At 37.2% G+C, this 14,854-nt stretch overlaps 4 protein-coding genes across 7 annotated transcripts in view; 1 reads left to right on the forward strand and 3 right to left on the reverse strand.

Moving 5' to 3' along the window:
- Positions 1-666: 666 nt before the first annotated feature.
- Positions 667-7,279, reverse strand: LOC107223257 (serine/arginine repetitive matrix protein 1). Of its 2 annotated transcripts, XM_015662880.2 has the most exons (6): positions 6,224-7,279; positions 5,232-5,876; positions 4,099-4,954; positions 3,516-3,573; positions 3,334-3,363; positions 667-2,795 (listed from the first exon to the last, which is right to left on the reverse strand). In XM_015662880.2, the coding sequence occupies exons 1-6, from the start codon at positions 6,595-6,597 to the stop codon at positions 1,864-1,866; spliced, it is 2,895 nt and encodes a 964-aa protein (XP_015518366.2). In that variant the 5' UTR covers positions 6,598-7,279; the 3' UTR covers positions 667-1,863. The 2 variants fall into 2 exon arrangements, with proteins under 2 accessions (XP_015518366.2, XP_046599517.1); XM_046743561.1 differs by lacking the exons at positions 3,334-3,363; positions 3,516-3,573 and having other exon boundaries at positions 667-2,601; positions 4,225-4,954.
- A 129-nt stretch (positions 7,280-7,408) lies between these two features.
- Positions 7,409-11,397, reverse strand: LOC107223254 (speckle targeted PIP5K1A-regulated poly(A) polymerase). 2 transcript variants are annotated; one of them, XM_046743563.1, is made up of 4 exons: positions 11,290-11,397; positions 10,368-10,453; positions 9,780-10,055; positions 7,409-9,622 (listed from the first exon to the last, which is right to left on the reverse strand). In XM_046743563.1, the coding sequence occupies exons 2-4, from the start codon at positions 10,432-10,434 to the stop codon at positions 8,133-8,135; spliced, it is 1,833 nt and encodes a 610-aa protein (XP_046599519.1). In that variant the 5' UTR covers positions 10,435-10,453; positions 11,290-11,397; the 3' UTR covers positions 7,409-8,132. The 2 variants fall into 2 exon arrangements, with proteins under 2 accessions (XP_046599519.1, XP_015518362.1); XM_015662876.2 differs by lacking the exon at positions 11,290-11,397 and adding an exon at positions 10,566-10,822.
- The window catches only part of LOC107223255 (tRNA 2'-phosphotransferase 1), a 50,699-nt gene continuing 46,666 nt past the window's right edge, over positions 10,822-14,854 (reverse strand). For both annotated transcript variants that reach the window (XM_046743566.1, XM_015662878.2), the window contains exons 2-3: positions 11,747-11,921; positions 10,822-11,415 (exon numbers count right to left, since the gene is read on the reverse strand). In XM_046743566.1, coding sequence (XP_046599522.1) covers positions 10,822-11,415; positions 11,747-11,749 — 597 coding nt within the window. In that variant the 5' untranslated portion in view covers positions 11,750-11,921. The remainder of the gene's footprint in view (positions 11,416-11,746; positions 11,922-14,854) is intronic.
- LOC107223242 (protein PET117 homolog, mitochondrial) lies at positions 12,474-13,539 on the forward strand. Its single transcript, XM_015662862.2, has 2 exons — positions 12,474-12,690; positions 12,766-13,539. The coding sequence occupies exons 1-2, from the start codon at positions 12,599-12,601 to the stop codon at positions 12,902-12,904; spliced, it is 231 nt and encodes a 76-aa protein (XP_015518348.1). The 5' UTR covers positions 12,474-12,598; the 3' UTR covers positions 12,905-13,539.

Here is a 14,854-nt window from a genome sequence, read left to right on the forward strand (position 1 = left end):
AATAATAATAAAACTTACCGAAGAAATCAAGTCCTCTGGTTCATCATTCGTAGTATAGATACGTATTAAACGCGATGACCTTGATCTGCAATAGTACCTCTCCCAGAAAGATGCATTCATTGTTAATACATATCTGATAGTATGAATAGGAAGAAACAATAAAGATTCACGTGTGTTGAGAACTATCAAATCCGCTGACGTTCGTTCCATTCGTCTTTTGCCTTTAGTTGGAATCGTTGGGATCAATGAGCCAGTACCTACTTTGCAGAAATGCCATAAGCAACACAACGAAAAAAAAAAAAATTTCACATAGCCGTGTAATGCGTTGATATATTGATTAACACTTGGATATTTGTCAAATTCTATACGTACCTACGTAAGTATCCTAATTGCATATACCCAATAATTCTTTATACAGTAATTACAAACTCTCATGTGAGCAATATGTGTAACATATGTAACATAGGTAATCGTTACAACAATTTTTAGAATTTAATATAGACATCCAACGAATATCTGCTGCAAAATAGTATTGAGATAAATTATATCTTATAAGTTACGTCGTCGTGATAATCATAAGTCGCGAGCGTTTTTCGGTTAAATTTCTGGTTCATGTTAGTATACCTACTCTAAATGTGAACAAACGCAATAGAAGGAAACTATAAATGATTGATTACTTTTGCATTTATTACGCACATTACATTACATATTCACATTTTTAAAATACAGAGGCTGGATTACGTAGTTCCTACATGCGTAATGTACGAAACTTTATCACTGAATTACATTCGAAAATTAAATCCAAGGAATAAGTATTACAGTTGTATTTTACAATGTATGCAGTCAAAAAAATGCATATCCTTTTAGTTCAGAGGATTATCACGGTGAATTGCAAATATTTTCGCTATTTATACGATAGCTTGAAAAACGTAAAAATAATTTGATAACACGACGATGTGATATGAAATTTCATGAATAATTGTTTATGTTCAGACCTCAATTATCCTCGTTGTAGAAAGATTGAATATCAATTTATGATAAGTATATAGTTAAGAAATCGTTAATTATACTCGCCGTTTGTATATTTTGTTTAATTTATTTTTGGCTCATAAATTAAAAAAAAAAAGTAACGTTTACTTAATCTGTGCCTGTAGATATGTTTTTTCGCGACGTTTTTCCTTGATATTTTCAATGTTAAATTAGATGTGACCTCTTAATACTTAGATTTCCAACTTTCGGATATTTGTTCTTCGTTTTTATATAAGCACACTCAATTATTCTGTGATTATTTGTACATCTTGCTCATTGCCAATCACACATGGATATTTTAATATAATTTCAATCAATAAAAAAAGAAAAATCGAAAAAAAAAAAAAACGAAACAAGAAATAGCCACGGCATTGTTTAAACAAATAACGAAAATACACAGTATTTTACACTTTGAGCAAAAAAAGTTTTTATACATCTTAACACTTACTTATATAAAGTGTTTGCGCCACATTTCATATGTGTTCAAAGCCTGTGGACACTTTCAACGTATTTCCAAATGTTCAATTCAGATGATTTCGATACTTAGAGTTATAAAATTTCTTTGTTCAAGTACTCACTGTAATAGCAAAAAAAAAATGTATAGATCCAGTTATTCTTCTTAATTCAGGAAACTGTTGATAATTATTACTTTTACTGCGATTGATGCTCTCCTCACGTTTATTGTTAGTGAAGTTCATTTAATTCACTGCACGTTGACGCTTGGCACGGTCTAGTTCGATCAAGTGATCTCACATAATATTTGAAGGAGAATGAAACTAGCTGTTGCGTTTTGATCAGGTAAAGGTGATCTCAGTTGATGTGATTTGTTATTTCTTAGAACTTGTCTCGATAGCTACCTCTTCCACCACGAAATGGTCTTCCTTCTCTTGGCCCTCCACGGCCTTTGAAAACAGGAATTGACTGCCCACGTGGAATTTTAGTAAGTACTATTCGTTCGGTAGTTCTGGCAAACACTTCCGGTTCTTCTTCAATTTCTTCTGGCGAGTCATCAATCACCATGGGACTTTCTCCACGGCTACGATCGCTTCTATTATCATGGAAATGTTCATCGTGATCATCCAAATTTTGCCTGTAACTAGGTGGTAACGGTTCACGAATGAAATGATCACGCAGTATTGGGCCACGGTGTGAGGAAAATTCTTCTCGGCTTCTCGCTGGTGTACAAAGGGTCAAGGTTCTATTAGGATAATCAGACGACGTACGTTCTCTGCTGAAGCTTCGGTCCTCGGGCCCTCTGGGTGGCGATATAGCTCTGCCCCACGGACGCTTTTGAGAAGAGTTACTCAGGCTCCATCTTAGATCATCAGCTTCTCGTGGTTTTGGTGTATAATCGAAAGTTTCTCGCATATCCCAGTCAAGCCTATCCATGATTGGTCTTTTCTCTTCTTTAGCAGGTTGCTCTAAATCATTAAGATTTACTTGCACTCCAAACTCTGCAGTGATTACTGTAGCTTGGACTTCTTTTTGTTCAGTTTGAACCTCGTCTGTTTGACATATTTTTTGATGCACATGAACACCAGATTTCACAGTTATTTGCGAATGACGCTCTTCCTCCTCGTCCCAGTATATTTTATTTTTCCCTTTCTTCAGTAATATCGAATTTGATGATCGCTCTTCACTTTCACTAGTAGTATCTTCTTTTTGAGGGTTGAAAAAAAATCTACCCTTCATCTTCAGTCTGGGATCCTCGACAGGCAGGTCCCGGAGAGCGTGTTCGCAATGTCGTAGTATTTCTGGCTTGAATCCTAAGCCAAAAAGCAAAGTTTTTTGATTCATCATTGTTAATTTGCATATGAAATTAAAAAGCACCGTTTTCAAGAGCAGTATATTTTCACATATATACTGAAATCACAAATTTTTAATTATTAAATCACCACAGTAGCACGTATCGCGTATAATTCGTCCGGGTATTTAGAATAATTGAATAGTAATGGTCATTTCTTGTAATGAAACCATATGTATGTCTATACAATTATCATAAGAGATGCAATAAACTGAAACCATACAATATTTGTATTATACAGATGTTTGGTTTACGCATGCAATGTTCCTATAACTTTGTACATCATTCGACTAACTAGCTTGCGTATTTCAAATAATGAAATAGCAATAAATCTTCCGTTTGTTTTAGTTTAGTTTCCATAGGAAACCTTGACATTCAGCATATAAAGTGATTAGTGTTCATACAAGCACAAAACTTCTGTCACTTTTCGGGAATTGGATAATTTTGATTATTTTTTTTTTATGTTATATACTAAAATCACATTAATCAGGATATCTCACCTGGGTAAAGGACTGGTGGCCCAAGCGAATCTATAATATTTAAAACAAAAGTGGCATTAATACTATATGATACAAGTGAGGTTTCAATGTTACTGCAGTTTTACTTCTTACAATCAAATGCCTGCAGTTGAGGTTTTACAACTGTTTCAGAAATAATAAAATAGTAAGTAAAATTTTCGCACCTTTGGCAGAAACAGAAGCTTCCAACAGGCTGGATAAACTAGTCTTTCCAAAGGAGGCCTGGAATTTCAGAATGCGGCAGGGGATATTAAATTGAAGTTTAATGCATTTTACCTGGCTTTAAAGCTACCCCAAAATGTCAAGATGTATCGAAATAGTAGAAAAAACGAAAATGACAATTTCTCATAACGCAACTATGTAAATATAGTAGTCGCACCATAACTTTGTGTGTACTAACTGTCTGATCTTCTGACTCATTGACTTTCATCACACATACTATGCATAAATGGTTAGACCACTACACTGGTATAGCCGTGATTAGATAGACGTAGCAAGTAATTTCCTGACTATTAACATATTAGGATGCTCTTAACTTTGTACGTTGGAGAAATACTCCAATCTCAGAGCTTCTATGCTAGAAAGTTATGATGAGTCTACAATAAGTGAACTTCTCATTGAAGAAGAAATTGAAGAGTTCAATGAAATAGTTTCTAGAAACAACTAAATCATGGAACATTGAGAATAATGTGTGAGGTAGCTGAAAAAGCACACAATTTAAAAATTTTAGTGGTAGAATAAAATTACTTTGGAGTTCGATATAACCGGCGGCTCGGGTGTTTTTAATCTTTCCTCATGTGATGAATGTACATCATTATAAGGAGTAGTGGACCTTCGCATTCCTCTATAGCTCCGAGGTGTGTTAGATCGAACCGATCTAGCCTGAGGGGAAACCGAACGTCTGCTGCTCAGATCAGTTTGCTCTTTCCCCGGGGTCGGTAAAAGCGGTGCCAGGTGATGTAGCTGATTATACATAAGAGGTCCTTGTTCCATGATCGGACCAGGGGCTGGTACGGGTTGAGGTGAAGGTACTGGTAGAGGTAGTAGTGGTGGTTGAACAGGGGCTGGAGCATGTTGTCCATATATCACAGGTCCAGCAGAAAATTCAGATTGAATCATAAGCTGTGGTGCAGACGGATCGTAGTTGATGGATGGAGCCATATGCGGATGGGCCGGATCAAAGTTCATGAAACCTTGTGGTGGACCAGGCATTATTAATCCCTGTGGTCCTGGTGGATGATGTGGCATGAAAGGTGGGTGCTGCTCTTGCTCGTGGGGGTAAATGGGGCTGCCCATTGGCGGCATCCCAGACATCATTGGTGGAATCAGGTATCCAAGATTTGCAGATGGTGGTTGCTGCTGCTGTTGTTGCTGTTGTCGGGTGCTTTCATTCCGAAATTGTCTTCTTATTTCATTGATGAATGGAGATCGCTTTCTTGTACGCCGTTGTGGAGATCTTCCTCTGCTACCGCTTCTGCTACGCCATCGTGGACTGCCTCGCCTATCTCCTGGAGAACGGCTGTACTTTCTTCGATGTCGATCTGGACTTCGACTTCTGTGTCGCTCTCGTGAACGACTTCGACGACTTGAAGGCTTGTAATCACTGTGAAAGTAGGCTATTTCTAAGATTCTACGTAATCGCACAAGGTGAATATCATACAGGTATCCCCAAATTACTTGTATACATTACGGTTTACAGAAGTAATAGGATCGTGGTACACTTATATTTCTAAGTTGATCCATTATTGGCACTTTTGATGTTATACTTACTGTAGTTTAACAGAGGCCCGTGATCACTCAACCGTACAAAGAAGCCGAATGCCAAAGAGCTCAGCACGAATTGTAATATGCTTGAGTCTTCGAAAAAAACAAATTCTTACCGTTCACGAACTTCTTGGCGTCTTCTGTGTCGATCAGCGCTACGGCGTCTCTCCTCTGCACTAGTTTTGCGCTCCCAACTCGGTCTTCGTGGATGAGTAGGGCTTAATCTGAGCAGGCTTCTGGGTCTTTCGGGGCTCAGAATTAAGGGGCTTAGCTTATGAGGGCTTCTGCGAGACGAAGGACTTAATCTAACAGGACTTCTGCGAGATCCTGGACTTAATTTAATCGGGCTTCTGCGACGCTCTGGACTGATGATGATGGGGCTCCAGCGACGATGAGGACTGTTTCTAGTTCTGTCATCGCTGCGTCGCCAGGCAGGACTTCCTCTGGTTCTTTTCTCTCTGCTTCGACGGCTTCTTGAAATTCCCACTTTGTCCACGTTCTGCTTCTCGGTGATAGTTTCAATGGCTTCCAGTTCCGTCCCAGGTGGCACAACATTGTCCGAATCTAGTAGAGTCTTGATGGCTTTGTTCTTTTCAGCTTGAATCTTACTTTCACAGTCTCTTTGAGTGCGCATTTTATCCCGCTCAATGTCTTTGGTACTTTTGTTTGGATCTCGACGATTTTCATCTCGCTTGCGATCCTCACGCCTGAGCCTCTCTCGGTTGTTTAGGCTTCGGTGATCTCGAAAACGGTTGTGATCCCTACAATTAATCTAGTAGTCAAATTCAGTTGCAAACATTTACAATTACAGTTAAATACCACCACAAATACGTCTCTCGTTGCAAATGACTTCTGAATAAACATATAAAATCATAAATGCATATTATCGTTTGATTTGCTTTTCCTCACGTCTTAGGTACATTTTGAGATGACAAAAGATGAAGATGGGTGTGCCAAAGAAAAAATAAGAAAAGAATACTGAAAAATTTTATCATCATTGTTATCAGGATGAATTTTCAACTATACTTAGTAAAGTTGAACATTTTCTTTCATAATGGTAACAGAAATTTAAGCGATCATTCTGGTACATAAATAAATCACCCGCTACCTAGAGATTCGTCTTCGCTCCCTCTCTCTGCTACGACTTTTCGGTCTCTTTTCATGGCGTTTTTCTTCTTCACCTTCCCAGGCGTCTACAACATCCAACCCTTCCATAAAGTCTTCATCGTCCAAGAACTCTTGTAATTCTTCATCCGGTATATCCTTCAATCCCTCTATTGCACGCTGGACGTCGTCGTTTGTCTTTGGCCGCGTGAGCTCCGAAGAATTCTCATTGCACACATCATCGCTTTCTTCTTTCATGTTCTGTAGCTCCAACGTTTCGCTCTTCGTATCAGTCTCCGTTTTTGCAGATTCTTGTCTCTCCAAATCGCCAGATGTTGATTCCGGGTTTTCTGAGATCTCGGTTTTCGTGTCACCCATTGTATTTAGATTTGTTGCTACCTAAATCTTATACTAAACTTACAACATTAGCCAAACTTTTGGAGTATGAGTTTAGCAGTTTGTTCATTTTCCGTAACCTCTCCGTACCTCTCGTGTTATCGATCGGATTCTTACATTTGATTCGTTAGTACCAAGTGATAATCGTGGACTATAAATTAAGTACTGGAAAGTTACCTTCCACACTGACTAGACCACTTAATAATAATTGATAATCAGAGTCTAATGAATCCTTGATCTTCCTGGGACACGAACGGTGTAGTGTAGGCGTGGGTGTAGGTTACAAAGGATTACAAACATAGTTACAAATGGCTGTGAAGTAAGTGCTACCAAGGAAAGTCAGCGTGATCTATGCAGTCAAGTCAACTCTCAAATGATGGGTTTAGAAATAGCGGAAATAGTGCAAGGTGGCACGGAGTGGTTTTTTGTAATTACAATAATAATGTCATTATTGATTTTCGAACTCCTAATTGCTACAGATAATATGACGTACGTAAATCATGTAAATCACCGCGAGAATGGAACTTGACTATTGAGTTATGGCGCGAAACATTTCGCGCCACTGAACCACGAAGTAATCATTGAACATACACTCGCGAAATAAAATGAACGAAATTAGGATGTCGCCCATTTGGCCGGTAGGTAACAATAATGCTACAGGAAGTAACGTGATTCAACATTTGCTGAACAATACATCGCTGCAGGGTTTTGCACAGTAACAAACAACTCGATTCTTGTTTTATCAGAAATTTACCACGAAATTAATTTAATTATTTTCAAAAACGCATTGGTGTCAATGAATTGATCGATTTTATTTTTTACTGTTTTTCTTTCACATTTTGTACAAACAAAAGTATGATTTTGTTTTTCATTCCTTGTATATTATATTTTCAAACAATGGTTAATATTCAAAAGTTCTGTATAGTTCCAAACTGAAACGAAACTTTAGTTTTTCAATATTACGTGGTTAGTATAGCAAAACATGCTAAAGTAAATACATTAGAATAACTTTTTTTTGTGTCAAATAAAAAATACCCGAGATTGCATATATTCGAGGAAAACTGCCTTGCTCCTAAACTGTTATACTCATAGAACATAAATTATAGGATATAGGATGATAAATTGACAAAAAAGAAAACGAATTAATTGAATACGTTCGGATCGCATAATGCATATTTGCTAATATAACGTTCGAAGAAAATACGTAATGTATTCACAGTTAATTTTGAGCAGAAACTGTATTATTTTTAAGTGAAACTAAAAATATGAAAAATTGCATGATAAATCAATAACATGCTACTTCTAATTGATAAGTTACATAGTTCAATGATAAACTTGTAACCTGTAAACGTAGAAGAGACAAGTTTATAAAGCCATAATCAGCGTTAAAACTTATAATATTAGTAATAAAACTTACAAGGTCAAGTTTGTGTCAAGTTTTTTACATTTACTCTTGGTAAGATTTTTGAAATCAAGATAACCAAGGAAAAAAAATTATATTATAAAAAAGGTCCATTTCACGACGATTGAGATGGTTGTTCCTTTTTCTTGTACTGCAACATGTGTAACAAAGTCTTGTCAATAATCTGATTAAGTTTATTGCACATCTGATCCGAGAATTCTTTAAACATATTTTGTGCAGAGTTATTGTTCTTCAAGATCAACTCTACAGCAACTGGCTTTTGAAGCTTTTGAATTATACACGTGAAACTTATGATTGGAATACTCGACGCCGGAGTCTTTTTCAGTTCCTCCATCATCTTGTCGGATATACTAGCTTCTCTATCCAGGGCGCTCATTGTTGGATCAAATATAGTTTTATTGTTTTTACGACCGTACCATAGTTTGAAGTAACCCAAACACTCGAGAATAGTTTTCGTTTTGTTCTTTGTATGTACGTCTGATTCGACGTCGCATTTTTGTTGTTTTACTTCCCTATCCATCGACTCAAGTTTTACTTTGAACTTGTAGACTCTCTCAAAAATTTCTTTTACGAGATTTAAAACAGTTTCATACCAATCATTTATTGTGAAATGTCCCCTGTAGATTACATTTGGTTGGAGAACGGTGTTTTTCGGTAAGCCGACTTTCAAAAACAGCTCACCTTTGATCAACATTCTAACCTTTGCTGGTTTATCCAACTTTGTTTCTCTCGTAAACAATATGGAAAATAAAGTTTTATAATCATTCTCTTGCACTTCTTTACAAACTTCTCGCGAAGTTATGCAGTGTTGTTGGAAGAATGCTACCGTTCGACCATTTACTCTAGAAGTCACATTGTGATTCAATTCAAATGGATCTTGTAAACACATTGGTTTATCTGTATGCATCAACATAGGGTTTTGCGTTTCACGAATGTACTCCCTGTACCTGAACATGGTATCAGGCAACTCTTCAGCGCTTGCGAAAACCGTTTTCGGATGTGCTTTGCCATCCAATGGGCAAAGTACTTTTGAACCAAGGTCGAATCCAGCGTAAAAATCAAAAAATTCATACAGTAGACTTGGAATACTACTTTCGTTTTTAGTGTTCTGCAGTTTTATGTTTTCGTCGTAATTTACTTGCCACCCTTGGACAAATTCTGGTTTGCAACTCGATTGCAGTTGCACAACTGTAGGTACCATAGCTCTTTCCGGTTGTTGTAAAAAGAAAATAATTAGCAAAGTTAGTGCATAGTTTGAGATTTTTCCCATGCCAGCTATTCCAAATAGCTCTGCCCAGAATTTGATGATTATCACCAGAGGTTTTAGTCTGACGTCAAGCGATAGATAATACTTTATCAAGTGGCTGTTGCACACACCTAGACTGTTCTTAAAGTTAATATCGCAAAAAATGTTAGTGGGAGCATGACGGAATTTAATAATTGGCGTTTTTGCATTTGGTATCAAAACTATATCAGTAAAAATGTTATTCCTCTTAAATAAAAGCGATTTTCCCACTCTGAAAATTTTCTTAGGAGTCCATTCATAAGGCTTTGTATCATCTTCAGATTCGACTATCGGTAGACCTGCAAATTCAAACAGAATTTCATAAGTTTCATTCAAGTTTGTGCCACTTACTCATCATACTGCACAAGTTAATAATGATAAAAAAAAGTCTTCAGTTGCATCATAACAACAAGAATAAAGTGATTGTATATGTTTAGTAGTAATTGGACAACAAACCTATATCAATATAAACGTCAAGGTCACTATGGAAGAAGCTCAGACCAGTAACAGTTGATCCAAACCTGTGTACCTTGCAATTACGAAACTTTATCTTAAATATTTGTTTCAAACTAGCACAAACAGAACCGTACTTTGCTTCAACTGCAACATCATTGGGTTGTACCGCATTTAAAAATGCAATCAACTGACTATCAAATGTAGTTTCCGTTTCGAAAATGTCCTTCAAATCTTCATATGAAAGTGTGATTGAAGCTTGAGTGACTGGTGTTCTTTCTGCAATACAAAGTAAAAGGTATATTTAAAAAATTTATAAGTAAAGGTATATACTTTTAAGAATATCTTTTATAGAATATGTAATTGTCGGCTGGGAGGAAGGTGTTGTTTTGGCTTGGATTTGAAAAACATCATGTTTCACGAACGATTTCCGAAACATGACTTTTTTCAAATTAAAGCCGAAACAACACGTTCTTCCTCCCAGCCGACATAATACTGTAGCAAGGTTGATGATTACTTTTGAAAGATCCAACTGATACGCAGTATTGAAAGGGGTAAAGATGATTACGATAAATTAGTATCGTTACCCACCATTTTGATAAAATTTCCTTGGCTCAATACGTAATTTGTGGTTGTCGATGAAAACTGGACGACTCATAAGAAAATCAACAGTTTCTCTGAAAATTAAGTGTTCAATTAAGCGATTGAGAATACAGGTACGAAAAGATCACACGAGCTATTCAATGAAAAAATTATTAATAAGTTCAACTAATTACGAGAAAATATTACCTTTCTGCAAATTGTATGAGCGCATAATCGCGTTGACATTTGTGACTTTCAATGAATCCATATTTAAGAAAAAAATCAATTACTTGAACACTAGTAAAGTGTGGTGGCCAATTAGAAACAAAAATCGACCTTTCTTCGATAGCTTTTTTGAATTCTAAGAACTGCAAATTCTTCGCATGTTTTTTACCAGTAATATGACCTTGATATGCATAATCGTCAGCAAGATCAATCCGACAAACTTCACAGTGTTTAGCCATTACAGAAGTAGCTTGCGACCATCTGAAGACGAAACTTTCAAGAAATATTTGCGTTCTAAAATTCCGTTGAAATTCCCTGGGCAAAGTATCACACCATTCTCAGATTCATAAAATTTTAAACCATCTTGCCAAGCTTTAGAAAAGTCAACAGTAATGTAAATCTGGGCGCTACGTCGCAATCCTGCTGTAAAATTGAGCCCTTTCGAGAAATGTATGTGATTTCTATTCATGCGAGACAATCCCTTGTTTTTAATGTTTTCCCAACAATTGAAGTATGTTCCATGAATTATCTCATACTCGGGATTTTCTACCAATTTCAAGTTCAAATTGTTCACTTGGCTTAATGAGTGTCCCTGGTTAGCCTTAATCAGTAGTGTATCATTTAATTTTTTGAGAGTGAATCGGTTTTTTGAATTTTCAGCGACGACTCTTTGCACATCTTCGACTGTCAAACGGTGGAAGCCCACCTTGTCAAGAATATCGTTAACAGCCACAAATCCTTCCGGGCAAATTTGCAGGCCTTCTTTCACAGCACCATGACGAAGAAGGTATGATAATCTTTTCGAGAGTTGAACATCATGCTCGATTTTGTTCTGAAACGTTCAATGCATATAAGGTAAATATCTTGAAGCATACAAAATTACGCAGTAATGCTATGAATTTTTTGGTCATAGCTTTTCTCTGCAAAAAGGGCTGACAAATTGCTACGTCATTTCAGCGGAGAATTATATTTCAAAATTCGTAAGCGTTGATAGGGAAAAAATTGTTTGTGTTATGCTCTTTCAACCTTGAAAAGCCATGAATACTAATTGAAATAAATTTTGTGCTTATCGGCAGCTTGCCAAAATCGGCATGAACTCATTTTTTTCTTCAACTCGCTAACTTTCTAATGATTACCCGAACATTTTCCAATTTCTTTCATACCATATTTTTTTTAACCCATGTATATCGGTCGTTCGACTGCCACCAATGACACTTTAACTAACAGGATGGCGATGTCTCTAAATCGGGATCTTCTTTCCGTTAATAACTGTGTACTGGCCACAGATTGTCAACGTGTGAATCTATCCAGCATTCGTTTTACTCAATCACGATAAGCCTGGAAAGATAGAAGGACATAAGGTTACGACGGAAAAAATTGTCACCGTACAGAATGACGTATATTCAGTTTGGTGTAAGCCACGAAGTAGTACTATTACTTCGTGGTGTAAGCATTTGTGTTTGATTGGGAACTCTAGCACTCGAATGCGCCATCTGTTGGCGATATTCAGCATCTGAGCGAGTAGGTCGAATCGCATCGGCTGACTTGGTCTATGTACTTGTTTATGTGCTAATTTATAAATTTCTTGTATTATATTTCAAAATTATAAAAACAAAATGTATCTTTATAAAAATACACTTGTCGACATTTGTTTATGTGCATATTTTCATCGCTAAGTGCAATTTCTCAAGCCATTTAAATGCTACCTGGGCACGTCTCTGCTAGATATCCCAACACGAATCGACATCGTGTCACGTCACATTGGGAGTCGAGCAAATTAAAGCCTTGGCCGAGGGGAAAGAGCCAATAGGTTGGTAAATTCACTCACTTGAAGTGCGCCACGGTCGCGTGTAGACTAGAGAAAGCATCACTTTCAATTGAATCGAGGTTTATCGCTACAAGTAGGTACTTTGTCGATGGTGGTCAATAATTCAATACATACTGGGATACGATGTCTTCTGCAGTTTACTTCATGTTTCTTCAATAACTAGTAACGAATAAGTAATGTTTCTAAAATGACGTCATTGTCAAGAGCAGTCTTAGGCTCGTGCTGCGCAATATCTTTGGGGATTATCGGTTACGTGCATTATGCCCAGTTCATGGAAAGGTTTGTGCGAAAATGGTTATTCTGCCAAATATTAAGGTTATGTATAGCATCTGTTGAGCCTTTGCATTGTTTTAGGGAGGAACTTCACGCGGGTGTTATACGTGACTGGGAAAAACAGGAGCGTATGAAGAGAAAGAACACTTATGCACTTTCACGCCAAATGGATATTGCCAAAGAATTGCGTAAAGAAGAGTTAACGCGGCATGAAACATGATTATGTTGTAGCGAGTAGATACAATTATACATGGATGCGGATAATTTTCTGCCCATCCTTTTGACTATACCACTGTTGTTTTTTTTGTTGATTACACAACCTAAGAATCGCGTGCGTATTGCATATTGCCAGTGTATCGGCGCTGTGCGCTTGCATTTCTAGTGGGATAAATCATATGAAGAACATAAGATTCAGGGCACCGTTTTCTGGGTATACGTCAAATTGGAAAAAAATATAGTCAAATGTTTCGATTTTTATAGAAACTTAGAAGAGGGTAAACTTATTTAAACGGTGTTGAAAAAAAAAATTTCAAGCAAAAAGATGTAATTTAATTGTTTGATTAGCTATCACAATTTTGTAGTTTGTATCTGGGCATCGGATAAATTGTTTCGTTTTCGTTACAAATATTGATCTGTATACATGTCTAGAAATAACTGTAATCAATTACGGTAATCTGTTGACTTTTCCCCGCAAAAAACAATCATTGAAACCGTGTACGGCTCTTCGCGCGAGCTGATGTGAGCTATAAAATAAGCACACATTGTAAGTTATATACGACTGTGTACATATAGACTACTCACGTAGTCAGGAGCCGCTTTCATCGTAGATTTTAAATAAAACATTTGAAAAACCTAGTTTAATATTGTTGTTTTCTATCCCATTTCCGTGTTTCTAAATGCGCGTAAAAATATTCGGCAATCAACCGGTTGCTACGAAGAACAGAGAGTGTAGTTCGCGTTTACGAGTAGGCATTAAATATGCAATGCCTTCTTTCTTTCACTGCCATTTATTACCATAAACTACCTGCCTGAGTGCCGCTTGTTCTTCTCTGGTTGAGTTCAAAACGTTTCGACCCCTTTTGCACCGTTTTGTTCAACATCGCTAAGCAATTACGATGAACCAACCCAGCGTCTTGGCTAATGGAGTAGCCGAATGTGTTGCCGGAAGTTTCGGGTGCTTCGGAAATGCAAAGTAGAGCGCAAAAATGTATTCCGCGAATTTGCGGTGATGTCAAGACGTCCGGCAAACAACGGTTCTGTTATTCCAGAACGGAAATTCCGCCATATTTAGCATCTTTTAAAACTAGATCAACACTAACTGATGCAGGAATTGGGCATAAACCTGTTGTATCAAAGAGTTTGGCAGAAAAAAGACGGGAGAATGAGTTTGGCACAGTTGAATTTTGCATATACGTATATCTTTTTATAGCTGGTTCGATTGCAAAGAGATAAACAGATCCCACTGTACTTGGGCTGCTTAGGGCTTCGGATTCAAGTGCTATTTGTTACACATCGTGAAGCAACAGAGATCCCAAGATTACTCATTTATAACCCAAAAAATTGCGATATTCAAGCGTGAGGCGGAGACGGAAATCCGGAAGTAATTGGACATTCACTAGAGAATACCAGATTAATTTAACATGATCCTATCTGGTCGAGAAATCCAGCGACAAGAAGGTCAAGAGGTCAAAAACCTTTTATTTCGGGGGAGTGGGTCACGATTTTGCTAGCATGCTTGCGTGTCGGACACACTGTGCAAAAAAGAAATTGAACTACGGATTTTATGAAACAAAAAAAAAAAAAATTCAAATGCGTCTCGATTAATTGTAAAACGACCATTTGCTTATTCCGAGTTGTGGTAGATATATAATAGATCCCTGGCAGTGAGGCGATTCGCTCATCCTGCGTACTTATTGCCAAATTACTTAAATCTAACTCGCGTTATCTCTCAGTAATTCAAATAGCGTGATTTGAGAGCATAGTACTTAAACATTGTGCCTCGGGGTGCTGTTTACTTATTCGATATGCATACGCAGAATAGGCTAATGCTTACTCACTTCATATAAGGAATTATACGCATCTGTTGCACGGTTGAAGCAAGCCACGGACACGGTCTCCATACGTTGCTGTACCGTAATTAGGTATAATTGAGGCATTTAATTGTTTCGCG

The sequence above is a fragment of the Neodiprion lecontei genome, chromosome 6 (assembly GCF_021901455.1).
Source record: "Neodiprion lecontei isolate iyNeoLeco1 chromosome 6, iyNeoLeco1.1, whole genome shotgun sequence".
Lineage (NCBI taxonomy): Eukaryota > Metazoa > Arthropoda > Insecta > Hymenoptera > Diprionidae > Neodiprion > Neodiprion lecontei.